At 37.5% G+C, this 26,774-nt stretch overlaps 1 protein-coding gene across 1 annotated transcript in view; it reads right to left on the minus strand.

Annotated features, from left to right (window-relative positions):
• Nucleotides 1-272: 272 nt before the first annotated feature.
• LOC129200317 (thrombospondin type-1 domain-containing protein 7A-like) overlaps nt 273-26,774 on the minus strand; it is a gene marked incomplete at its 3' end in the record, with an annotated part of 64,803 nt that continues 38,301 nt past the window's right edge. The window contains exons 8-13 of the mRNA XM_054811644.1: nt 23,654-23,888; nt 20,446-20,561; nt 17,527-17,659; nt 15,276-15,379; nt 4,985-5,179; nt 273-536 (exon numbers count right to left, since the gene is read on the minus strand). Of these exons, the coding sequence (XP_054667619.1) occupies nt 273-536; nt 4,985-5,179; nt 15,276-15,379; nt 17,527-17,659; nt 20,446-20,561; nt 23,654-23,888 (1,047 nt within the window). The remainder of the gene's footprint in view (nt 537-4,984; nt 5,180-15,275; nt 15,380-17,526; nt 17,660-20,445; nt 20,562-23,653; nt 23,889-26,774) is intronic.

Below are 26,774 nucleotides of genomic sequence, written 5' to 3' on the forward strand. Positions count from 1 at the left end.
GAGGAAAACCAAGATTTTACTTTTATCTATTAAAATACCTAGTTAGTAAGTTATCATTGTTTTACTTTCGAATATCGCACTGTAGTAATCAGTAAAAATTAAGTTTACTATTTTGCGAGTCAGCAAAAATGTGTGCTCGGTTTGAAGGTATCTTGGGATAAAATTAAGCCTAAGCAATAAATATTAATCTGCTATTCTACCTGTACACATATTATGTTAAATGAAATAAAACAGATAAGTAAATAGATGAAAGAAAAGAGGTTTCTAAATACCGTGACTGTTGCATCGTGATGTTTCCACAAGTCGATTGTTTTGGTCATAGCATGCCATGGCCTGGTAACGATAGCCTTGTCCACATTCTTTAATGTCTCCTTGTACCTTCATTCCCAGCAATACTTCCAGCTTTCCCTCTGGTAAAATACAGTCTGACCAATTTCCCACAGGCTGAGCACTGTACTTGTCACACGGACAAAACTGATTCTCAATCAGAGGGTACAACTGAGAATTTTTGCATTTATCCCTTTTCTTACTTTTTCCTAGAAAGAAGGAATAATTATTTTAGAAAGCTTGTATCAGTTCACATCTCCCCAAAAAAATTCATTTAGACTTGTGTAACAAGTGCTTGCAATCAAATACATATGCCTAGAACTAGTTACATTAATCTTTATTCATTTAGGTTAATCACTTTAATTTATAAAGTAATGGATGCCTACAATTGGCACAAAGGCAACATCTTTTAGGATAAAGCCATATATTTTATTTGCTTTGGATAAAATTGCTTGGGAAGTACACTTTGAAAAAGTTAGCTATTAAACAAATATACCCTTTTTCACCTATTTCATCATCAGTGTGCAGTCCAACTAAAAAAAAAATTGTCTCTGGATAAAACTTTCTCAAGTTGAAGGAAACGGCAGAAGGAAGTAACATGCATCTTTGCTACAGTAGTATCTTCTTTCAAAATGGCAAAATCTTTTAATTTCATCACCTGTTATTGTACATTTGTTAATAATTACCATTCTTCCTCTCTAAGAGAATAAGCTTCTCCTGTGAATTTGTTTCTTTTCAAATCCTTCCCCAACTGGAGCATAGCCATCCACTCACCTTCTGCTTCCCATTAAATCTATTTTTAATTGTCTCTTTGGTAAAGTTTGCTCAGTTTTGCTCTCCATACTAGACAGTTTATATGTATTAATGTAGAAATCTTTGCAAAAGTAGTTTTAAAAATGCTTGTTGCTTAGGTATTACTGTAAATTAATATTCTGTAGTATTTTCCTTGCTATTCAAAACAATGCTGGAGACAACTTTGCAGCACCCTCAGTGCTTGTATTTACTACTGCTTTCATTCAGAATAGAAAGAAGGTACCAGAAGAAAAATTTATCTTTCTTTTGACAAGATAACTTCATACTAAAAATACACTTCACATCCTCATTTTCACCATAAATAATTATGAATTAAGCCAAGTCGGCTCTACATATTAGCATGGGTAGCACATTGACACAGAGAATACATCACAGCACACGTCAGTCTTAGCAGGTTTGAAGGGGTAACTTGACTCAGGACAGGAAAGTATCTCTAAAGTGGTAATAGCATGGGAAGAGAATCTGTTCTTTCTTGTTTTGTTTTTAAAATAAAAAAAAATTGTTAGTCAGGGCTTTTTCCCCCTTGTGGAAGCAAACGGCATAAAGTTCACTGGAGTTATAAAACAGTCACAGTGAGCCTTCTTGAAGATCATGAATTATTCACCGTCCATGGTTTTTCTGATTTACAGGGGGATGGAGCGGGGGTAGGGTTTGGATCCTATCACATTCTTTCTGAGGCTGCTAATGTGCACCCCCCTTAGGTACCTTTCCTCCGCCACAGACAATACAGACTAATTGGCAAATAGTGCTGTGACAGAGGCCAAGTCTCACTCTTGAGATTTCAGTTATAATTTAGAAGCAGAGCATGGTTGTTTCCCTCTTCATTTCATGCTGAAAAAATAAAAGAGCAGATTAAAAAGAAGTTGAAGAAAAAAATGTTTCAAAGCAGAAGGGTGTCCGTCACATGGAACAAGGAAAAGTTTGCGGCAAAGGGTTGGACATCACTGGAAATTTTTTTTTTCTGTTAACTAAAAATTCAAGAGTTTTCAAGGGACACAAAGTAACAGAATCACAAGACAGAAAAAGACTCTGCCTAATGAAGAGGAAAAACTCCCACAAAAGAGCATTTTTAGTTATGTCAAGAAATAAGGCAGAAAATTAAGCAACATATTGCCTCATGCGGTGATCTGAGCTGCTGGACGAAGGCAATGGAAGAACAGAGAAGACAAAGAACTTGGAGGGCAAACATTCAGCCAGGGAAAGGACTGGCTTAATCATAAATCTGACATTACAAAACTCCAGCTAAGAAGTTCAAAAGACGTAAACCAAAGCTTAAGGCTGAAAAGTACTCAGCTGCCATAGTAATTCTAATGCACCAAAACACCATCTGAGATGGAAGTCCTGGTGTAGCCAAGACCAGAAGTAGTAAAAGGAAAGGAATGTGAGTGGGTTTACACCTGAACTTGTTAAGGAGAGATGATTATTGATTGGTCTGTCATCAATTTTAAAAAAAAAAAAAATCCACTTGCACTAGATTTTCTATTAAAAGGTTTTCTATTGGAAGCTCCGGGGGAATTTGAACAAGAATTTCTTTCTCAATTACAGATCAGTGTGAAACAAAAAAACAAACCCAAAAATAAAAACAAAGAAAACAGACCCAATTCGATCTGGTGAGAATTCAATCTGATTAGACAATGCTGGCAAGATACAGCTTGTGCACAGAATCATGGTTGCTGAGGAATTAAAACAAATTGCAGACCTAAACTCTTAGCTGAGAAAATGCACATAAACCAAGAAAATGCAAATCATTAACAGGGTCTGCAGCCACTCTGGGTTTCATTAGCAGTTTTCCAAATCTATTTTTGTGTCTTAGTAAAATTAAAATTGTTTAACCTTGTTTGGGACTGAAAGTGATTTGAGAGTGATGTGAAGAGAAGAGTTTTCCTTCCCCAGAAGAAAGCAAAGTTCTTCTGGACATCTCTGAGTGCCTCACACTACCTACACCATTAAACGAATCAGCTAGTGTTTGTGAGTTATATCCTTTTTGACATTCACTAAATTGTCCAGTATCTGCCTGAAAACTGTCAGTCAAATGAAGTTTAAGGAGGGGGGAAAAAAAAAAAAGCGCTTGTTGTGTTGGGTTTATGTGGCAAGGTTTTGGTAGCGGGGGGGGGCTATAGGGGTGGCTTCTGTGAGAAGCTGCTAGAAGCTCCCCCTGTGTCTGACAGAGCCAATGCCAGCCGGCTCTAAGACGGGCCCGCCGCTGGCCAAGGCCAAGCCAATCAGCGCCTCTGTGATAACATATTTAAGAAGGGAAAAAAAAACAAGTTAGAGAGAGCTTTTGCAGCCGGAGAGAGGAGTGAGAAGATGTAAGAAACTCTGCAGACACCAAGGTCAGTGCAGAAGGAGGGGCAGGAGGTGCTCCAGGCGCCGGAGCAGAGATCCCCCTGCAGCCCGTGGTGAAGGCCATGGTGAAGCAGGCTGTCCCCCTGCAGCCCATGGAGGAAGGATGAGGAGGTGTAGAGATTCCACCTGCAGCCCGTGGAGGACCCCACGCCGGAGCAGGTGGAGGCACCTGAAGGAGGCTGTGGCCCGTGGGAAGCCCACGCTGGAGCAAGCTCCTGGCTGGACTGGTGGACCCGTGAAGAGGGGAGCCCACACCAGAGCAGGTTTGCTGGCAGGACTTGTGACCCTGTGGGGGACCCACACTGGAGCAGTTTGCTCCTGAAGGTCTGCACCCTGTGAGAGGGACTCCATGCTGGAGCAGGGGAACGATGAGAGGAGTCCTCCCCCGAGGATGAAGAAGCGGCAGAAACAACATGTGATGAACTGACCGTAACCCCCATTCCCTGTCCCCCTGTGCTGCTGAGGGGGGCAGAGGTTGAAGCCGGGAGTGAAGTTGAGCCCGGGAAGATGGGATGGGTGGGGGGAAGTGTTTTAAGAGTTGATTTTATTTCTCATTCCTCTACTCTGTTTTGCTTGGTAATAAATTAGATGAATTCCCTCTCTAAGTTCAGTCTGTTTTGCTCGTGACAATAATTAGTGAGTGATCTCTCCCTGCCCTTATCTCGACCCACAAGCATTTCGTTATGCCTTTTCTCCCCTGTTTGGTGAATGAGGGGAGTGATAGAGCGGCTCTGGTGGGCACCTGGCCTCCAGCCAGGGTCAACCCACCACACTTGTGAAAAAAGTATTTTTCTATTTGAAGCTATAACTCAGAGAAAGTGCTTGAGAGTGTAACCACAAAGGTGTGTCTCTTATATTTGTTAAATGCTTAGCGCAAATAGATAATCTCAAAGACATAATTCAGTACAAACGATAAACCGTAAGCCAGCAACTTTCCTGACCTCTTTGTGCACAGAAGCAGGTTGCAGAATCAGGATTCAGAATAAGCATGATATGAAAACCTTTTAAATAGCAAACCATTGTGCCCCTTTTGATGAAAAGGTAACACAGGGTTCAACACAAATGCAGGTAAAGATTTTTTTATTTTATTTCCTTGGATTGGATCAGATTGTTGGTTAATTATGGTGCTTTAAATTTTTCACCTTGCTGGAACTACAGCCAATGCTGCCTTGCCTGCCAAAAAAAGAAATGGTTTGCTTTGCAGTTTACTGCGTGCACTCCATTCAGAAGAAACCCTGGCTGCCTCTGTTCTCGCATCTTCTCTCTAGCCACTTCCCCATGATCAAGAATGTGACACATATGGCAGGAGTTTGTTCTCCTGAGGGGTTATTTTTTTTGTTCCAACAGTATATAGAGCATGACAGTGACATCGGGTCTGCTTTCTGCCACGATGACAAACACTGCTTGCTTGTCATAGGGGAACCTCAGAACAACAGGTTTTAATCAAAACAGTAGCAATAACTGATAAAAGATGTATTATTTCTCTTGTTACTCTTACCGACAAGAGTGCGTTTTCTTGTCCTGACTCCTCCACAGTCCCCATTACAGGAAGAAAACTTTGACCAGTTGGTAAACTGACAGTCATCTTGGCAGGGAATCTGGCATGTCTGTGTTAAGGATGGTAATGGGCCAGAGTATTTAAGGCACTCACTGATGTCAGCCTGTCCTCCGTCTTGTCTGCGACAAGTAATTGCTGGAAGCAAAAAGAGATGGCATTTAATTCAGCAGTTTTTTCATGAATGTCTCTATTCAACTTCGTAAGTCTACAATATTCTACCACAAAATCACATGGAAAGCCCAGAATAGTTATACAACAACCTAATATTTGCAATCAGTTATATCTTGAATTAATACATTTGACATTTCTGACTTTTTTGATATTCCATTTAAATTTCTATTTGTCAGGAATTATTAGGAAAAAAAAAAAGTCTTACAGACTGTAAGACTGTAAATATTATAAAGGTTGCATCATGTTATCCACACCTGTTATACCACTTTTCACATTATCATTATCCCTACAGATATAGCCTATAACTCAGACATTAAAAAAAACCTGCAATGCCATTTTAAGTAGCTGAACTTTCTATAAGCTACAAAGTTGTATCAGCAGCATATATTTTAGACAAAGGGACAGACATAAAATTTAGAAACATATTTGAGTTCTGGATACCACTTAACTACCCAAAACAGTACTGCTGATGTTCCTCAGCAAATTTCAGTCTTGAAAAAGGGTTGAAGGACAAAGCATGTTTGCTAGGGATGGAGTATCACTCAACAGGGGTACAACAGTTTATAACAAGATAGACATATCCTGAATAAAAGCTTCTTGCTTATAAGGAAAAAAAAAAAGTTTTCTTAAGAAAACTTCAGGTGGCAGAAAAGGAAGAAGTTGGAACATAACAATTTACAAAGAATAGGGCTGTTTCATTAATATAGTCTTTCACAATGCTCTATTATTATTCCTCATGGATAATTTTTTTTTTTTAACATGATTGCTTACCTATTATTCTAACCTAAACCTCAGTAAATCTCATTTTATTTCCTTGCCTAAAACAACATAAAACTTATTACACAGTAACAAGATTGGAAATTTCTAGTTGCTTGTTTACACAATAGAATCATATTTATGCTTCTTGGCACCTGACAGCACACAGTATATGCAGTATCTCATAATGACTGTGAAAGTAATTTGGGTCACCAATTGTCACAGTAACATTGCATCCGAACACAATATATCATTCTGTATACCTATGAGGGAATATCATGTTTTATGTTACACTCCACTCCATAATTTAAGCACAGTACTTCAATTGTACTGACAATAATTGTTTTATTGGTATGTGAATTGAAAAAAAAAATATGTAAATTTTACCAACCAAACTATTATGGCATAATCATGTTCAACTGTTGGAGAAAAATGGGGTTTGAATGCAAAGTTTCAAAATAAAACAGAAAACTAGCTGTGAGTGACTACTTCCTCCTGGAGGAAGAAGGAAGAATATGTGAGGAAACTTGGAAAGCTGGTTTGTTTTTTTCTTTTAGATTTTTGTAAGGTAATTGTAAAGGTTTAGTGACCTATGATTTCTAAAAAAAAGCTTTTTCATCTGACAGTTCTAAACTAAATTTCTACCTCATGATGACTGTAGGAAGCTGAACTTTATGACCCACATGGTCCATTTCAAGCCTGTGTGCCTACTAAAACATATCCAAAGGTCCCAGGTGAATTGTTTTTGCCACATGTCTGTGGTAAAACACTGTGAAAGGGAGGGAGGTTTGTTTTTCCAGAAATGCTAAGCAAACAACTTCCCTGATCCTTGACTGCCCTTTGGAGCAGGGCTGCCAGCACTGTTTGTAATAGGCTCAGTACTGCATTAAGTTGTGCTTATTGGGGGACAGACCAGCTGTACATTGTCTAATACAATTATTCTGTCAAATCCTATTATTATTGGTGTAGTTTACATGAAGAAACACATTTTTCTTCAGATATAATTACAGTGATTCAATGAGCAAAACCAAATATCTAAAAATTGAAAAGCCATACAACAACTATTTTAAAGATGTGTTAACTGTACCTACTATGGGATTTCTAAAATTAGACAAATATTTTGGAAAATCAAAAGTCAAATCATTGTCTTCCAATACGAGCCTAGGTTATGGTTTTGGATTCTTGCAAGAAACTCTTCTCTGCTAATAACACATATTGGTTTCCCTGAGGTAAAAACAAGACTAGTTCTGCCATGTGGAAATTCAGAGGTCAAATCTAAATCCTCTGTCTTGAGTTTGACCTTGGCATGTGCATGCATCAGCAAAACTAATGGCATTATCTTCACTGTGTTCTCAGGGAGATATAGGCCATCATTTTTAGCAATGAAAACTATATCTAGGCAAGGGCTAAAAGACAGTCCACAGATTAACCCACTAACTTTTAATAACCTTCTTCAAAAGTTTAATACCCATTTTAGATACTGCCTCTCCACCTAGTCCTTTGATAAGCCATAAACATTGTCCATTGAAGAACATTCTTTCTTTCTAGATAAACTCAGTTTTTCTAAAGCCAATATTCATTCCCTCATCTTTCTTGGTTATTAAACATTACTCTGTGGGCAGATATCCACTCTGTCATAAATTTTTTCAGACTCATATTAGTGTGTCTAATTTACATCAAGCAGACCCAGGTGAGAAGCTCCCCTGAGGATTAACACTTTAGGGTTTTTTCCAGATTAACTGTCAATTGTACTGTAGCAATCAAAGCAGGAAAACTCTTCATTCCTGAGACCTAAATATTTCACCTTAATAACAACACAAATTAGAGGACAGCTTGGCATACTAAATCAGTTCCTGAATCTTAATTTTCACAGTGCCTGTCCATAACTATTCATGTTATTTCTAGTTGGCAAGACTTGGATGATTCACTCTACATTCCATTTTCCTAATGTTATTCTACAGATTCAAGTATCATTTTGAAGGGTTTATACTCCTTGTGACTGTTGAAGAGTGGGTATTTTTCCATTACTTAAAGCAGGGATTTTGACAACTGTATATATGCCATTAATACATTATTTTGGCCAGGTAAATGTCTTTCCTGATATCTGAAATGATCTTATTGTTAGTGGAGTTACTTTTTCCACTCACAACCTAATTTGGACAAAGTCATCCCCTGCCTCTCTGATCAAGCCCATGGTTCTTTAATTATATTCTGTAAAAGTCACTGAGATTGATGATTAACTCACTATACAGAGAAGTGTCTTCAACTACTATAAAGCCATGCACTGCTAGACTAATTATTTTGCCTATAGAACCACGTTATATTTATTACAGACATTAGTAGTAAGTGGAAAGAGCATGGTTCTTCTATTACTGAATTAGGCCCAAGTAATTGTTAATTGAAAACATAAAACAGGAGTACAGCTAACAGAAAAATCAAATTTAACATGGAAACCATTCACTTACAAAATTGTATTGGTATTTAACAATTACTATCTCCCAGAAGAAAGGTGTGAAATAAACGGCAGTCTAAATTTTCTAGACAAGGGACTTTGATGTAATTAAAACTTTATCTGATAGCATTGTTTCCACCAAGCCACAGAGGACTATAGGCTAATATATTTGTTGTTAGCATAACGAAACACTAAGACTGTGTTTTAAGAAGTCTTGTTATGTGTGGGTTTATGTAAAAACCGTGCCAGTGTTACCATCATCAGTATACTTCACTAAGATTTCACTGCAATGTGCGATTCAGTGACCCCTACACCTAAAATTTAAAGTATTTTATGAATGAACATTTGCTATGTCCTCTGTTTTACAAAATGCTTGTGATACCATTTTTATATTGTTAAGTATTTTTAACAACAAAAATATTATCTTTCATTTCTACAAAGGCAAGAATTATTTCAGCACACTAACTTTTCTTACACCTACTATCAATGCTGCCTAGGCTATGATTTCATCTATGTTTATTTCTTTTTCTGTGGGACACGGCGGACTAGACACTGCATGATGAAATGTTTCTATCACAAAGTATCTTAATCAGGAGCATGTGCCAATAACATTGTGAAAATACAAGCCTGAGCGTTCTTTACACGCCAGAGAGTAACAACGTATTGCTGCCAAATAAAGTTGCCTGGAGATTTTGGGTCTTGTTTTGTCAATAAAAAATTAATTTCTCATTTAAATACTGCTCTTGACCACAGTTGTCCAAATTCTTACTTCAGTACAAAACCTGAACCTGCTGGTTGTCCTTTGCAGTGACTAAAATACCAACCAGGCAATAGGGTACTCTCATCTGTTAAGTCTTGATGACATTAAAATAGTAGTTTACAGCTCCATGAAGGAGGAGCACTCCTTCATGATTTTATCTCCTTTCTTGTGCTTTCAATGAGGGCATGAAATGCCCACAAGCCCCCATAAGCGATGCCCAGAGAGGGAGGCTGTTGTCCCTCCCTGCACAGCCACAGCGAGAGGAAAGGGCTTTTGACCACAGTTCTGCCTCCAAGCTTCTCAAACAAGCCCGCAAGGCCTCCTCATGTGCTCATGGCTGTCCTGGGAAGCTTCCTCCAATTCCTCCGCTCAACTGTCTTTCAAATAACTCTACATACGCCCTGAGAATGAAGAATAGCGAGAGCTCGGGATCGGCTCAATAATGGCCAATTCCCAGCGACATTAAGGACAGCTATTCAGATATTTTCTCTGACAGCCAGGTTACTTAAGCTTCTGCTTAAATTTTACAAATAACCTTCCTCTTGTTATTACAGAATATGCTGACAGATTTCACAATTTTCATCCCATTCCTCCTACAAAACTCTGAGTAAGATTTATGGTGGCAAGGACTGCAGGCTCTGCATGCTTTTGCAAATCTCTTTTCGGTCACTGGGATAGCCCTTACCATGTGCATCCATCCATATACATCATGATGTGATTAGGCTATTGCAGTTCAGGCACTCGAGTTTCTCATCTGCTACATGTCCTGTTCACTAGCATTGGGATGCAATCCAACAAGCCCTACTTAAATCTGCAGAAGCTACCGGCAAAACAAGCCTTTTTAGTAAGTAAGTTTCCTAGGCTTTCCTATACAATTCAAAAGGGATTTGAACTTTTAAGTTCCATCAGAAGTCACTGGAACCAAGGTTTACTGACACAGATTTTTTTTTTAAGATATGAGCATAACATAACACATACTTGCCTAAGTTGTTCACCATTTCAAACTTCATACATTAATCTGTCTCACTAACCAGACCACTACTTTGGAGTTATCTATGTGCCTAATAAATGTCAGCCTTAAGAATACAAAGTAGTATCTCTCAGCTCGCCCTAGCTGGAGCAGGTTCTCCTCACAGTGAGTTTTATAGTGCACATCCCCATCAAATACTAGCAGCCTGTCTTTATGAAGCATTTACTCTCTTGTTCTAGTTTTTGTATTTTTTTGGTATTTTGTATTTGCCAATACTCCGTGTCTCTCCCTCCTGGGTTTCAGGTGACTCATCAAGACATCTGGTCAATTTACTCTTCTTAACTGAGAAACAGCTTATGAAAATAAACACAACATAAATGCTGTTGCAGTAAAATACGGCTTTTCTCTACATTTCCTGATCCTGCTGGATAGGAAGTTTCAACTCCTTGCTGATGCACTCATAATATCCTCTCTTGAGGGTTTTGAACAAGAGACAGTTGGAAGTCTTAAGTTACTGCAATTCTATAATACATTCCTGCCCTGCTTATCCACTGTTAAAAGGCATTTTACCAGTGATATGATTGCAAATTTTCATTCATCACAGAAATTCAACACAATTGTCAAGACTATCTGTCTTGTTCAACTAAGGTTCATGACTACAGCAATGAATTTGCTGCTCGGGTATTAAATGCTATGTTACTATACTTAGATTTAAATATAAATACCTGTCCGTCATTTTCAAGAATAATTAATGAACTGTTTTCTTTAAAAAATTCTAAAAAATACGTCTGTTCTTAAAACAAAAAAACACCAAACCCTTTTATTCTCTTTCCTCTGCATTGACCCACGTTCTGATTTTGTGGCATGTTCATTTAAACTGACATGATTTGTAACAAAACCTTCATTATACAAGACAGCTAGAAACAGAGCTGTCTTTAACAATGAATCACAATTCTAAACTTTATGATTCACCCAAGTATCTCTTCTGCCAAGGAAGACCAATGTCATAAAAAAGCTAAAGAATGGAAATGTAAAGCTGTGATATAAAGCAAGGTGTGCATATGCTCTAGTTACTCATAGACACTTAAGATCAGACACCTAACCAGTCATTTTTAATGATTTCTAACAGTTTTTCCTTCAGATTTAATTATCTTTGTAACTAAAACATGAACAATGTAGACTATTTTGTTCAAAATAAACCACTAATAAATGCATAGTCAGATGTGCCTTTTCCCTGGTGTACATTCCTATTTTTTCTTACTTAACACATTTGCTGATACATACGCGTCACAGTGTGTGTAGGCAATCAGGTTAGAAATGGGACAAAGTAATAGCATTGGCAACGTCCCTTTGCACTGAAAAAGAGCAACTGAGAACTGTTTTCATGTAGAAGAATGCAATTACTTGCTCTACTGAGTATCGATACAAAATGAAAGGACAATCCACAGGAAACCACAGGGCTGAGATTACTTCTATAAGATTATTGTTTTACTTTGTCATCAAAAGTGAATCACCGCAAACAGATGAATGAATGTGTGATTTCTGCATCCATGAGCATTAGACATTTGAGAGATAACTCTTCAATCAAAAAAGAAATGCTGCTATGTCTACATTTTCACAGTATGGTAAACATTTGAACAGAAATCACCAACGAATAGTTAAATGATCTGTTCAAAATACCTTTATTCCAGTACTACATTATAAATGCAGTATCAGAATGTTATACCAAATGTATTTCACATTTCAGTGTTTAGCATTTCCTGATTTTGGGGTGCTTAAAAAGGCTTGCAAAGTAGTAGCTTAGTCTTTTCTATATCTACATCACAAAATAATCTTCAAAGAAATTATTTATAGTGCAGAACTTTTAGTAACATACTGTTATGCAAAGTTTTCCATAGCCTGTAGAAACTTTATTCACAAGCCAAGTCCGCAGGAGGGAGCCATGAATTAGCAGGGAGAGGGGACAAACCCTCTTCCGGAGTCTTCCTTCAGAAACTGGTGAAATCTTTCTAATACTGTCCCGGGCAGAGCTCAGCCAGCCAGGTGCTTGCTTTCAGGTCAGCCTCCCTTCAGTGAGCACCTTGCATTCAATCAACTCTTGTGCAAGGGACCAAACAAAATAATGTGCACCACTGAAAATTCACACATGGCCATTTTCATGGAAGCATTTTAAATGGAAGAGGGGAAAGAGAATATGTTAATGCTCTGTGTAGGAGACAACCCATGTAAAACAAATAAAACACACTATTAATGTTCAAAATGCAATTTTCTGAGGTGCGAAGTAAATAAAACTTCAACCATACATCTCTAGAATTACAGAATTATGCTTTCCAAAGTGAAAGTTACTTTCGTGCAAAAATTCAACTATTAATTCCAAGTCACATTCATTATGAAAGTGTTCAAGAAAACAGAAAATATTTTACTTTTCTCAATCTAAAGAAAAGCTGTACTAGTTTCTTTAGCTCCTACCAAATACCAATTTACATTACTGAGCACAGAAGTAAAAGATATATTCCATACATTATCAGGTATTAAACCACTGAGACATGATGCATAATGTACCTGTGTTTGAAACTTACATTTTATGTTAATTTGCATAATTTATATCATGGGAAAAATGTTGGGCCAAAAAAAGCTCTGTCTTTAATGCCTGTAACTTTCACCACTGCAACAGGCTAGACAATATTTAGATTCCTATTTAGATACTTGGACTGAGGAACAAATAATCTTTGGTTATCCAACTTAAATAACTTGGTGAGTTCTACAATAAAATTTATACATTGGATAGACTTAATAAAAAGCAAGAGCAAATAAAAATCTCCCCTTTCTAACAGTTGATCTCAGAAACATTTACACAATTCTACCAAAACCACCTGCTTTTTTCAGGCTTAGCTGCTCCCAGGGTTCTTAATTAACGATTGTTCATCCTACCACTTGACCACATTACACTAGAGAGCTACTTCCATTATATTTACTTGTAGGAACAAGACTACTGCTTCAATACATCATCCTTTGCAAGACCAAACTCTGTGTGTTACCAGAGGGAAATTCTGCCAGTCTATTTTACCAGATTTGAAAACTGTATGCCCAATAGTTCCAAAATAACATATTACTCTGCATGTGTGTGTACTGCACGTGATTGAAATTACATTTTTAAAAAAGGAAAGTCTTATGTCATACAAGAATAATAAAAAACAATTTGCATGCAATAAAGTTAGCTATCTTTATTAACTGACTTTGAAGCAAAGTCAAGAGATTTAGGTATGACCATGCAAGTATAGAAGACAACATTTTGTACGATCTGAACTCCTACTGTCAAAGACAGAAATCTTATTTTCTCAGTGTGTAATCTGAATGTATCTTCCAGAGCTGCTAGAAATAGACTGCATTAGTGCTAGATCTTTGAAAGAATTAAAGCCAGAAGTCTTTTGTATTAGCAGGCAATACCTTCTGGTTTCATTCTGTGGTAAGCTCTAAATTGATCTCCTGTAACACTTTCTGAGTAACTGGTAGGAGTTACTAGCTTAAGATTTACTCTAGGACTTTTTTTAGTATACCATAACCTACTCTAATACTGCAAGGAAGTTAATGACCAGAACATGCGACTTCTGCAGTTAGCAGTGTCCTTGCTCAGGAATTCCACAATCTGCCGAGCCATTATTGTTTTAATGGATAGGAGTTTGCACCAGAAACAGCAAAAGAAAAAACCTTCCTGGAATTCAGGGTTGACTAGTAGTTCAAAACAATTCAATTACTGTAACACAGTAAGTAGGAACTGCAATTATTTTCATACTGAATTTATTTAATGCACCTAAAAACCATCTCCTGACTATATTTACCAGTCACACATACATAGTTCTGTCAAGTCCACAAAACTCTCTATGAAGACAAGTGACAGTAAAGCTGGATAGGGATGCTAAAATTATTTGTTATCAGAAAGAAATGGCGGAAAAATATCTGAATCACTGGATTTGAAGGGTCACTGGTTTTGAAGTCCAACCAGCAGCTGGTTAAGAGTGCTGCACCTGAGTGGTTAATTCCAGGGCAAATTCTGTTTAGCATCTCTAACAACCTGTACAGAAAGCATCCTCAGCAAGTTTGGGGACAGTGCCAGTTTGAGAGAAGCCATCAATACCTACCTGGAGGGTAGAGCTGCCATTCAGAGGACATCGACAGCCTGGAGAAATGGGCTGGCACTGAACTTTAACACTGAATGCAAAGTCCTCCATCTTTCATGCTCTCATTGCCCTCTACAACTACCTAATTTGAGGGTATAGAAAAGCAAGAGCCAGACTGTTCTCAGTGATACATAGTGGAAGGATAAGGGGCCACAGACACAAATTGCAGCAAGGGAAATTTTGGCTTAGCTATTCTGGAGGAAAAAAAAAAAAAAAAAGCAGTGCTAGACGCAACAAGCACTGGAGCAAATGCCCAGAGAGGCTGTAGGGTCTCCATCCTGGGAGATATTCCAGTTGAGACATGGCCCTGAGCAACCTGCTCTAGTCTGGGTGGGTGGGATCTAACTTTGAACCTGGCCCTGCTCTGGGTGGAAGGTTGGACCAAGGGACCTCCAGAGCATCCTTCCAACTCAAAATTATTATAGGGTTCTCTGATCCTAAATTTTCAAACAAACACTTACAGGGAGCAAATGTCTTATATTCGGTCTAATGGATATACCCAGAAACATGTCTTCACATCCTTGCCACATGAAAAATGTCACATTTTCACAAGTGAATTTACACAACCTTTTTCGAAAAAAGATGTAAAGTCACCCATCCCTTTTTTTTTTCTTTTTGAAAACATACTTTCCACAAATACTTCTGAAAACTTAAATCAGGTAAGGGTGGTGAAACAAACTGAGCAAACAATAACATCAATTTAGTCACTAATGTGGTATCTATACTTAAAAATAAATTAATATTGATATTTTATGAATAAAACATTTCACAAATACCAGTTAGGATGCACCCTACTATGCTAGGATTCAGTATTTTCCTTTGCTGATGCACATAAAGATAGATAAAATTAATATTAGGTTATAATGACTAAAATTTTAGGCATTTCCCACACCAGTGCGGCTATAGATTCCTGAGGAATAAATGACAGAAACAAAGGGTCTAACCTCTTGCTTGTAGCCCAGGTCCACAAGTCTCATGTGCTCCTGGACTGTCTTGGCGCACATACCATGGTACTAGCTGGCACCGGCGCCACTTGTGGGTCTTCCACCTGAAATAAGGGGGAAGCAATCAACTTCAAACAATCCATCTGAACTTGTAGCAATCAAAGCTGAGGCAGCATAACTGCTAGATAGCATTAGAAGCCACCGTACTCTATTGCTTATTATTACTAACTAGTCACAGCCAATTCACAACAGTAACAATACGGTAAACTTTTCCCTCTTTCCTGTTAACGTTTTTGCTCCTTTTAAGATTAGGCCATTAAGAACACAGGGAAGGAAGGAGGAGGTGGAGGAGGGAAGAGAAAGCAAACCATATCTATTTTCAAGGATTTCAAAGTACAAAGACACATTAACACTACCTAACAAATACATAGTGAATACAAACCAAAATAGGATTATACATTAATACAAAGCATTAACACACACTTACACAAGATGTGAGAAAGAAATTTCAAAAAAGAATACCATAGAAAATAATAAAATGATATGACTTGAATACCCAATTTAACAGAAGAACCCCTTTGCTATGGATTTATATCTGGCATGCTCAGAGTATTTTACCAGTCAGCAAGATGACATAATAAAATTTGAAAAGTGGATTTAGAGGAGTGACACTAACATCTCATAAAAACAACATGGAACCATTAAATAAGGATGAGTTTTAAATACTAGCACGCCCTAATAAACCTCCTCTCTTTCTCCCTTTCCCTTCCTTCCTTTCTTTTTTCCCCTTATCTCAGTGAAGCAAAGATGTGTTGAAGTTTCCCAAATACACTCCAGAGATAAGACTCCAGGGTTGATTTCTGGTTCACACAGTATTTACTGCCAAAAGACACTCCCAATACTGTCATATACAGGTGTTAGTGCATTTTTTCTCTTTTCCTTCTTTCCTCTTCCTTAGGTCTTTTCTTGCCTTCCCTTAGGCATGCCTTGCAACACAACAACAAATGGAGAAATTCTGCCTTGCTTGAAAGCACAAACAAGTCTTGGAGTTACAAAGATCAGGCAAGGAAAGTCTTAGGATTTTTGCTTTGTTTTCTCAAATTTCAGATTATATGATTACAAGGGTAAAGTTTTCGCAACAAACAAATTCCTTTGCTAAGTGTCATCTTCAAATAATATCCCAGAAGGAGAAATCAGAAGCAAAAAAGGGACCCCAGCTACAGCAAAGCATTGGGACAGTGGGTTTAAGTGACTGTGAGCATGCCTCAGGCAATTCCAGAGCACCTGGGGTCTCGAGTAGCTGAATGACAGCACCTTACAAATGTGGAGCCAATCAAGAGATCCAACACAACATGAATATGGGCCCAGATCATATCAAACTAAAACACAGACAAAAAGAACTTGCAAAAAACTTTGATAAGAAATGCAATATTGTGCTGCTTAAATTATTCTATCCTATCATTAATATAAACTACTACAAAAATTTTACAAAGTTCCTTTCTAGTGCTGGAGAATACCCTACACCTTAAACATAACAAATCCAGGCAAGTCTGGTGGCTGTAACATCTCTGAAATAATCCACAGTTTTCTGAATTACTCAGTGTGTGGGGAAAATGCTACATCCACAGCTCAAACCATTGGCTGCTCTCATATTTAAAATTATCTCAATGGTTTGCACCTCAAGTTTCATTGTAACTTGCCTCCGCAAGCCAGTACGTAAACTAAGGCATGAGCCAAGCTCAGTGTGTGAGTCCATCTGTCACAGCATGTGTATAGGTCAGAAAGATGCTAAAGGAAATATACAAAAAAATGTTTTTAGTATTAGTTTGTGTCATGAAATTTAAATCACCTCATCTACCACTCCCTAGCAACATAAACCGTAGATTATCTCAGGGCTGACGGGGGATGGAAGGATGACAAAGCACGGCAGCAGAACTCAGATGAGGCTGCATTTCAGTGCTTTGGATAATTTAGAAAGGAAGATGGTTTTAATAGTATAGAATTTCAAAATAGTTGCTGAGAAAGATTTATCCTGGAAAGTAATTCTTAGTAGTTGCAATGTTCCTGCAAAAGAACTGGAGTAAAATGAACTAGTGATTTGCTATGGGCCCAACTGAGACTACATATCTGTTCTGAAACCTTGATTTAGTTATGTAACCTATTTATCTTAAGAAGTGGAATTCAACAAGCTTTTGAGGTAGTGCAAGTTGAAAAAATCATGTCTGAGCCGTCTCTGGTTGATTTAGACTACCTGTAGCTATAGCAGACAGGAGAAGCTTCACATTCCTTTTCCTCAAACAAGGAGTCCGGGCACTCACGACCACCGTTGGCGGGGAGCTGGATGATGACTCGATGACGAGACTGCTTTTTTACTGTGACACCTCCTGCAAAGAGCAGAACAGCTTGTTTCTCTGCTACTACATAGGGATGACAGTAATTAGGGGAAAAATAAAATTGAACATAACAAGTATTTGAGTCTATAGCTATAACAGTGATGTGCTATTTTGTCCATAAGCAGAAAATTTAGCCTAACAGACAAAACACTTTAATCTCAGTTAAAGGCCAGGAAGCAGAACTAAGCAGAAATAGTAGCAATACTGCACAAACGAATATACAGCTGAACTAAATGCACAGTTCATGTGAACGAAAATTAAACCAGTTCAGTTTGCTACTACACTTTACTGTTTCAAAGCGTAAATTTGTCCTCATCATTTGCATGCAAAACCAGAAACAGATATTAATGGAAAGAAATTATTATATTTCACAATTTTTCCATTCAGTAAATGACTCAGTCAAAAAATCTGCTTGTCTTTTCCTTATCTCCACAGCCAGGAATATAACAAATTTAATTTACAGTCTTTGTTCTCTCCACACCAAACTTTAATTCTGCTGCCTATATCCTCATTTCCCACCTGGGACTGGCATTACCCTATCTAGATACACAGAAAATATTCCAAAAGAGCATGCTTTACATTTAAATGTGAAGTTTTATTTCCCACTCTGGAATTAATTTACAGTTTACAGTTTTTAATTATTATAGTCATTCATTATTAATGATAAACAGAAAATAGTTCCTGTAGGAATTTTGATTCCAGTTATCTTCAGATATCTGTTCTTCAGGCAGAAAATTAAGAGAAAAGCTACAAATCTATATAATTCCATAGCAATACCTACTCCACTAATATTGTTAGGTAAAATTCTTGGATTTTTTTTTCTTTTTTTTTTTTCCCAAAGAGCTGCAGCACAGACATTTGGCTGACTGGGTTGATATCAGCTTTGGGTGGGTTATTACAGCAGCTGCAGCTTGTCTGAACACAGAAGCGTGCTGGACTACGGCCAAACAATTGTAATTAGGAGCAAGCGTTAGGAGAATCCCGGCGGTGGCTCTCCACCACCTGGCTGCTTTTCAACGCAGAGGAAACCCTCCACTCCCGAGTCAATCAGCTCCAGGAGATGCCAGGAGCTGGCACAAGGGGCAAGACAGACGTGCAGCCCAGCAAAGCTGCTGACCAACTTGCTGACACAAATGGGTAAAACCCATGAAATAAAAATTGTTTGTGTAGTATAAAAAGAGTTTGACTCAGTAAATAGACAAAAGACCTCTACTGGTTCACAAATATACTGGGTTTTAGCAGCATATGTGCTAGTTTGGAGTCAGTATTCATGAAGATATGTTCATTGCATCAAGACCTTTCTTATAACCCACAGAAATAAAAACCGAAGAGGATGGCATTTTTGTCGAAGATGATCTGCCCCAACAAAAATATTTCAGAAAGAACCATCAATATCACTGTAAAATAACACAGTAATAATAAAAAACTATTTCATGGATTCAGATTCAATGGTCTTCTCTGTTCTTTTTCAAAGTCTATAAATTTAATCTTCCCAACCCTTTTTGTGTTCGTTAGAATGCACTAAGCACTAATAGAAATTACTGCAAAAATAGCTTTATGCTTGTGTCCTTTATAAAGCATAAAGAATTGACTGTGACATTTGAAGCGCATACACTTGATGTAATATCTTACATTCTGATAATAACGTAGCTGTGAGTAACCACCATACAGGGATTAGCACCCTGTGGAACTCGGGGTATTACAGACTGTCTGTAATAGTACATATTAGGAAAATACCTCCTGTTAAGCTTAAAAAAGAGACAAGGCAGATAAATGTGGGCATATTAAGCCAGTCATCACTTTAAATTTATGTACAATTTCAATGTAATAAAAATTCAAACCTACGCTTTTTTTAAGAGCTTTCTTAAGAGCTTTGTCAACTGTACTAAAATAGTATTGCAATGTATGCTTAAATCAGACCATTAACATCAACTTAAAGTCTGCTGATTTTTATTAACTTTCCTTCAATTTTCCTTGGAGTAGTAGAAATCAGCCAAAATTATATACAAATGCATATCTATCTATCTATCTATCTATCTATCTCTGAGTATATAGAGCTTCAGGTTTTCTGATGAGCAGAAAGTTCTGATGACTTCCAAAGACCAAATTTGGCCATTTTATAATCTGACAATTCATAGAAACGTAGAATGGTTTGGGTTGGAAGGGACCTTAAAGATCATCTAGTTCCAACCCCCCTGCCATGGGCAGGGACACCCTCCACTAGACCACGTTGCCCAAAGCCTCATCCAACCTGGCCTTGAACACTTCCAGGGATGGGGCATCCACAACCTCTCTGGGCAACCTCTTCCAGTGCCTCACCACTCTAACAGTAAGGAATTTCTTTCTAACATCTAATCTAAATCGACCCTCCTTCAGCTTAAACCCATTACCCCTTGTCCTGTCACTACACTCCCTGATAAATTCAAATACAGTTTCTACAATTGTGCTAGTATCTGTTTTGGTCTTACACTAAGAGTTACGTGTCTGCTCTGTGACTAGTTATCTCTTTATCAGCGGGAAATGCAAATGGGAGTTTGCAACATAAAAGTAGGCAAAATGTGAAAAAAAACCCCAAACCAAACACATGCTTATAGAAAATGGACAGAAATAACTGTTCTATTCAGCGAAAATACTATGTCCTCCTTGCAGCTGCTCTACCAGCTATTACATTGTCGTCTGTCAGAAGATGCGTATAAGGATTCTACCAAAAGTGACTGCTAGTCTAACTCCCTTTTTTTTTTACTGTCTGTCTAGTAATACACAATGGATGAAATTACCTTCTTGACATGAAGAAGGACACAATGTCCAGTCACTGAATGGAGTCACAATACAGTCCTTCCTACAGGGAAGCAGACATGGTCTCACTGTTTCTGGTCGGAGGCTCTCAGGGCATCTAAAAAACAAACCCGAAAAAGAAGTATTATCAAATAAACAATCATTCTGCAGTGAAGTTGTGAAGCGCAAGAGATACTGAATGCCTGCAGGCACATGAGGGGAGTGCTAGTTGCCCAGAATTCACCAGGACTGAGCTCAGAAATAAAAACTGTTAGAATTTAAATGTAGCTGGTGAAAGCCAGCCAAACCCGGTGCATTCTACACCTGGGGATTTAACTAAAAAAAAAAAAAAAAAAAAAAAAAAAATCATGATTCCTCACTCACCATTCCAGATTTTGCCTTTTGTGTGTTATTTTCAAGCTTCCAAATGATTATGAAGAAAAGCCATCTAGTTAAGCTTAGCATAATACATTTTTAGCTCTTCATAAATTTACCAGAAACATAAACTCTGGAAGGAGGCATATTTAAACTAAATAACCCTGCTAACCCAGGAACAAATAGGTATAAGTTGGCCATGATTATGACAGAAACCAGAAAAGGGTTTGAAACTGTCAGATCAATGAGACTGTGAAAGACTGTCAGTAAGGACAGAAAACCTTCCTTGTTTTAGGAAGAGGCTTGATCAGCATACAAAAGGGGTTATTGGACTGCCACATATGGGACTCATTAACCCAAGTAATTTTCCCCCATTCTGTGTTGCTATCATTTCAAGGACAAACAACTCTTTATGCTGCAATACTTGTTTTCAGAATGATGCAATAACTCTTGCAGAAGCACTGCAAATCTTTAAAATAATTTTAAAATTACTATCGCCCTAAAAGTGCACAGAATGTGAACTGTCAAAGGATTACATAAAGTGGTAAGAAAAACATCACATCTATATTTTAGAGCTTTTGGCTCACTGCAGAAAAACGTTACTATGTCTAGCTTGGCCTCTTGTGGCTGCTGAGCATCTTGGACCAGAGATGAGAGACCAGTTTTATATTTGAATTGGATCAGCTGGGGAAGCTTGGCTTGTGCAAGGCATCTTTCTTGCCAGGCTGAAGGGAGCACAGGCAAGTCTAACGATGAACTACCAAGCAAACGTGGTCTCCCTGGTCAGTGGAGAGCTACGCCTGTGTCAGTGTGGGAGGAGAAGCAGGGGGAAAGGAGAAGAAAAGTTGAGTTGCAGCTTTACGGGAACATGTTCTTCAGCAATAACACTTGTTAGTTCATGATTGCCATCGGTTGTCTCTGCATTTTCCTGCCAATTCACATAAACTTCTCAGAGTATGATCCATTACTGTGAACTAGCACCAACTTCTTGGTGCCCTCTTATAATGACATCTCCACCCTTTCTCTTTTCTCCCGTAAAATACCAATGTGAAAGACCATGAAATATTAGAGCTACAGCAACACAAATCTTCTTCACCTCTCCATAAGCTCTCTACATTTTTAAGTCAAATTGTGCCTTGTTTCTATGTGATTCATAAAATATACATGGTCAAGTACACTTTAAAAAAAACATCTGCCACCAATCACATACATTTACTACGCTTTCAGAAATTGTCTGTAAGGTTAAAATTCAAAATGCCTCCGAAAAGTGTTGAATATTTGCTTTATAGTGGCTTTTTCCTTAAAGAATAACAGAAATTATATGCATATAAAAAGTCTGAATTATACATATTCACTGTTTCACTGAGAACTTCATCTTTCAGGAGTACTGAACATTACAATTCCTCTTCAGATCCTTGGGCAAGGCAATTAGTTCAATTAGAACACCATTTCTATCTTTTATATTGTTTGTATTTAGTATGTGTGGCTTAAAGCGAAGTATTGATTTTTTTTCAGTCCTTACTCAAGGTCAAATTAAACAGAAGAGATACATGCTGAAGTCTATAACTTGTGAGGTAGATAAGGCAAATAATATCGATTGTATCATACCACAGTAATCCTTTTTATTAAGGGGAGTTTAAAACAAGGTTCCTATTTACATTTTCATGTTAAATGTCTGGTTCTTTAAAAATGACTCAGTGATTTTAATGTGACAATTTGAAGGATCAACCAAGACATTTTTTTCTCATTTCACAGGATTCATTTATGGCACAATAAAACAGCCCTCCTCCCAAAACTTTAAGGTCAAATCAAAGGCAGAGACATTAACAGCAGATTTAAAAAGGAAGATAAATCATTAGAGTGTTTGGTTTTTTTTAAATATAAAATGAGTACCAACTAAAAGATACAATGGTATGACAGCAACTTAATGCGGATACACAACAATTTAGATTACTGAATGTGCTGGCATTATTCCCCATATTTCCATTTAAAGTAAATTAGGAATAAGTCTACTGCTGAATAAAGCAACAAATGGCAGGCACTGTGCAAATATTTAGTGCGAGAATAGCTGCCTCGTGAACTTTCTAAACGACTTCTGCTATCAGCTCTTCTAGCTTTGAATCTGTCCTCAGCAGGATATATTTACAGACTGCCAAACTGTACGAAGATATTATCAAATGCATTTTACTAGCAGCTAATCTGTATTTAACCCTGGTCATATATTAAACCGCAAAATTAAATCATTGGGCCAAAGGGATCTCTCAGAAAAACATGTATATGGGGAAAAAAACCCTTACAAAGGTTGTCAAACTAATGTTCAAACTAATGTTTCAAACTAATGCCCTGTCAGAGCTGTACTATACTTGACCTCCTCAGTCTGCTTCTGAGAAGATGCACTTACATGGGTTGTACTGTATTTAGACCAAACCCAGTATTTTTTCATGGAACTGCACTAATCCATATAGTGCACTGCTTGCTTGGACGTGCCACAAGGATCTTGGAAATGGTACTGCACTGCACACCACACACATGCCTCAAGACTTTTATCTCTACTCGACCTGATGATGGTAAGGAGCCAACTGGATTTAGCAGTCAGTCAGCTGTCAGTAAAATCATCACTGTAAATGTCACCCATAAAATTCAATAGTGAGAAAGGTATTTTATAGTCCTTCTGTAGCTTCAGTTTTGTATTTTTAAAGGATTAATTGTTCCCTCATGAGAACACAAAGATGGGAGTCTTTTTGTCTTTGCATGCAGTCATTGGTGATATAAAAATAGAGCAGTAAATTCCAAAGATAATTACAGTGTGAAAATATTTTTTTTTAAGATCTTTACTTTTTTGGGCCCACTTGTCCCACGTTGACTCTCACACAGATGACCTTTCTTGTCTGCATCCCCACGGAACAGGTGGCCTCCCCGTTCCAGCTGGCAGAGGAGTTGAAAGCAGAGACAGACGTATCCTCTATGCACTGTCCCCACGGGCCGGTCTGCCAATGATACACAGTGCAAGAGTGTTCGTTACAGCTGCGCGTTTCCTGTAGGGCACTACTATTTGGGCACTGTATTCCTCCTGGAACAATAAAACAGGGCAAAAGTTCATGCAGTGGAAGGAAATAAAGTGTTTTATTAAAAAAAAAACAAACCAAAAAACCCAACAGTTTGAAATGTTATTAGTTATATATTATCACTTTGATTACATGAAAGAAATGTTGTTCCTTTTTCCTCCTTTTCATATGCCCAATATGGACTTTGACAAACTTCAGTCAATAGACTACGCAGAACAGAATGTACATGGACAGTAAATGTAAATGTGTACAATAATCATAACTTCTATAACACACTAATGTGCTTGGAGTAACCTACCGCCTTTTTATTTTGGCGTTCTCTAAAAGAGACTGCAAGAGATCACATAAGGAGGTATGAAGGCTCCAGGCAGAAGAAATAGTTAAATATTCTAGTTATGCATGTATAGAGACCACTGTTCATGTCTAATTCACGGATCAATTAAAAAGATTTTTGGAGCTCTTGTGCTCTTGTCCTAGCTCCCAGCGGATATTCATCCATTTTACGTAATTACCAAAAAAGCTGGCACAGCTGGCAATTTCAGGTCCAGATTGAGATAACAAAGGCTGTTGCAGGTAAAGATTAAAATGCATTCATGTGTCAATAATTGTGAAGAAAAGCTCAGACAATGCTTTGTTGTGTCCAGTTTCAGATGTTCAGTTCCTTATATTTAAGCAGTTCAAAGCTAATCTGGCCTCCCAATCCTCCATGAGAAAAGACGTCTGTGGTGGGTTGACCCTGGCTGGGGTCTTTCCTCCCAGACTTGATCATAGGCTGCTAGATGTCTAGCCCTGTGAGTAGACAGCATGTCTGCTAGACCTCTGGTGTTACTAGACATATAGAATCTACGTTTAAGAATTAATTTAAACCTTCATGGCCTACATGAGAACAGTAGGACTCCTATCTTGAGAGGATAGAAAGCCAGGGGAAATCTAAATAATATTTTAGTCTTTCCTAAAAGTCAAGAACAGTATGAAAGATCACTGAAAGCAGAGCTTTTTGTTAGTTACTGCAAATGAGCTATACTTTTTCACTGAAAAAAGTGTGCTCACACCAAGCACATATCAGAGAGCATATTAGCCTTTCTATCCCACCGCAGAACTTCAGGTTGACCTCTGGCACTACAGACATGCACGGGAGAAGGGGTTTTAAGCACTCACTGTTGAGAGAAATTAAACAAATAACTAAATGTAATCAAAGAAACAATAAATACTTCAAGTACTCCAATACAAGTAAGTCAAGTGTCACAAGCGGTGAAAATACTTTATAGCCCAAGTTGCTTTTGCAGAACGTCTAGATTGGCAGCAAACACAAGGAAAGGGCCATTCTAGTGAAACCATAGGACAAAATCCAAATTCTCAAATTGTTTCCATAGAGATAATTTTCACTTCTGACTTTGAGCTAAAAATATTGATGTAACCAAGGAACAGCAAACATCATATTAACTGATATGTTATGCCAAAGACAAGCTAATCTTAAGTTTTGCAAAGGGGGATTATAAAAAATAAAAAAAATGTGTGAATGTAATTAAACAATGATTGAAAGGGAATTGGTTCTGGCTCAGAATGGATGCAGCTTGAGTCTATCAGATTTGCTTTAAATATACGTGAATATGCATAGCACCAATACAAGACATGTCAAATGCATTTTCCAAAAAAAAAAAAAAAAAGACATCAAAAAATCAAATGGTAAAACAAAATTATGGTTGTGTAATATGTTTCAAAAGTTACCCAAGCAGTTTCCTTCAGGAAATAAAAAAATCTTCCAGCTAACAGCAGCAGATCGGAATATAAGCAAGAAAATTTGGAAAGTGAGTGTATTTTGAAAAAGAAAAAAAAAAAAAACAAAAACAAAGATAGTAAAGTCACAAATTATGTATCATGGGAGAGAAAATTGATCTGCTTGAGAAGGAGTCTAGAGAAGTTCCCCCAGTAGAAGGGTTAAAAAAAGGAGAATTTAGCAGAGATAAGGAAGGTTACTAAATTAATTATTTCTATCTGATCTTAGCTCAAGAAGAAACACGGGGGAAATATTTAAGCAAATTCATAAATTAAAGAGGGGTGCGTGGGAAGAAATGTTTCCCCAGGAATGGATGTCATAACCACCAGTTCCTAAGGCATTTGAGAATAAAGTGACAATTTAGATTCAGTTTTGACAGCCATGCAAGAATGTATATTCAGGGAAAAAATGAGAGTGACATTGACTTGTAAATGAAAAACATTGGGGCACGAATGTCTGCAGCTCAGTGGGAATCCAGTTCTGTTCAGATGAAACCAGTAGTTAAAAAACCTACATAAAGAATCAACAAAATGTGGAAATAACATTACTGAAAAATAAAACAACTATCACTAGTATTAAACCTTTGTAATACTAAAAAATATACAATTTATTTATAAATCAGTGTGCCATTCTCTCCAGGAAAACAGCATTCCCTTGCTCCCTCAAATTAAAATAAGTACACAAAAAGCAGAAGAGGTTGGAAAACTGGCAATTAGAGATGCACTTTATAACATCTGCGTAGGGCTAACAGGATCAGGGCTGCTCAACTTTAAAAGCATTACACCAGATCAGGACAGGCTTGACAGGAATATAAAAATGAATGAGCATCACAGAGAAAAAAAAAATAAAATAGACATTTAATTTTATCAGAATACATGAAAAAGGGACATACAATACTAAATACATTTTATATAATACGTGATTAGATGACTGTGAATAACTGCTTGGCAGTACTAAAAATATTAATTTCAAGGTACAAAAAACAGTTGGAGCTGAAGCATTTCTTTTTGGTTTTGGATACTTAAGCAAAGCACACTTGGAAATGAAAGGCTAGCTTTACAGAGGGACTTGCATATTACTCATAAAATAGCAGAGATATGAGGATAGTTTTCTT

Source organism: Grus americana, unplaced genomic scaffold (assembly GCF_028858705.1).
Source record: "Grus americana isolate bGruAme1 unplaced genomic scaffold, bGruAme1.mat H_45, whole genome shotgun sequence".
Lineage (NCBI taxonomy): Eukaryota > Metazoa > Chordata > Aves > Gruiformes > Gruidae > Grus > Grus americana.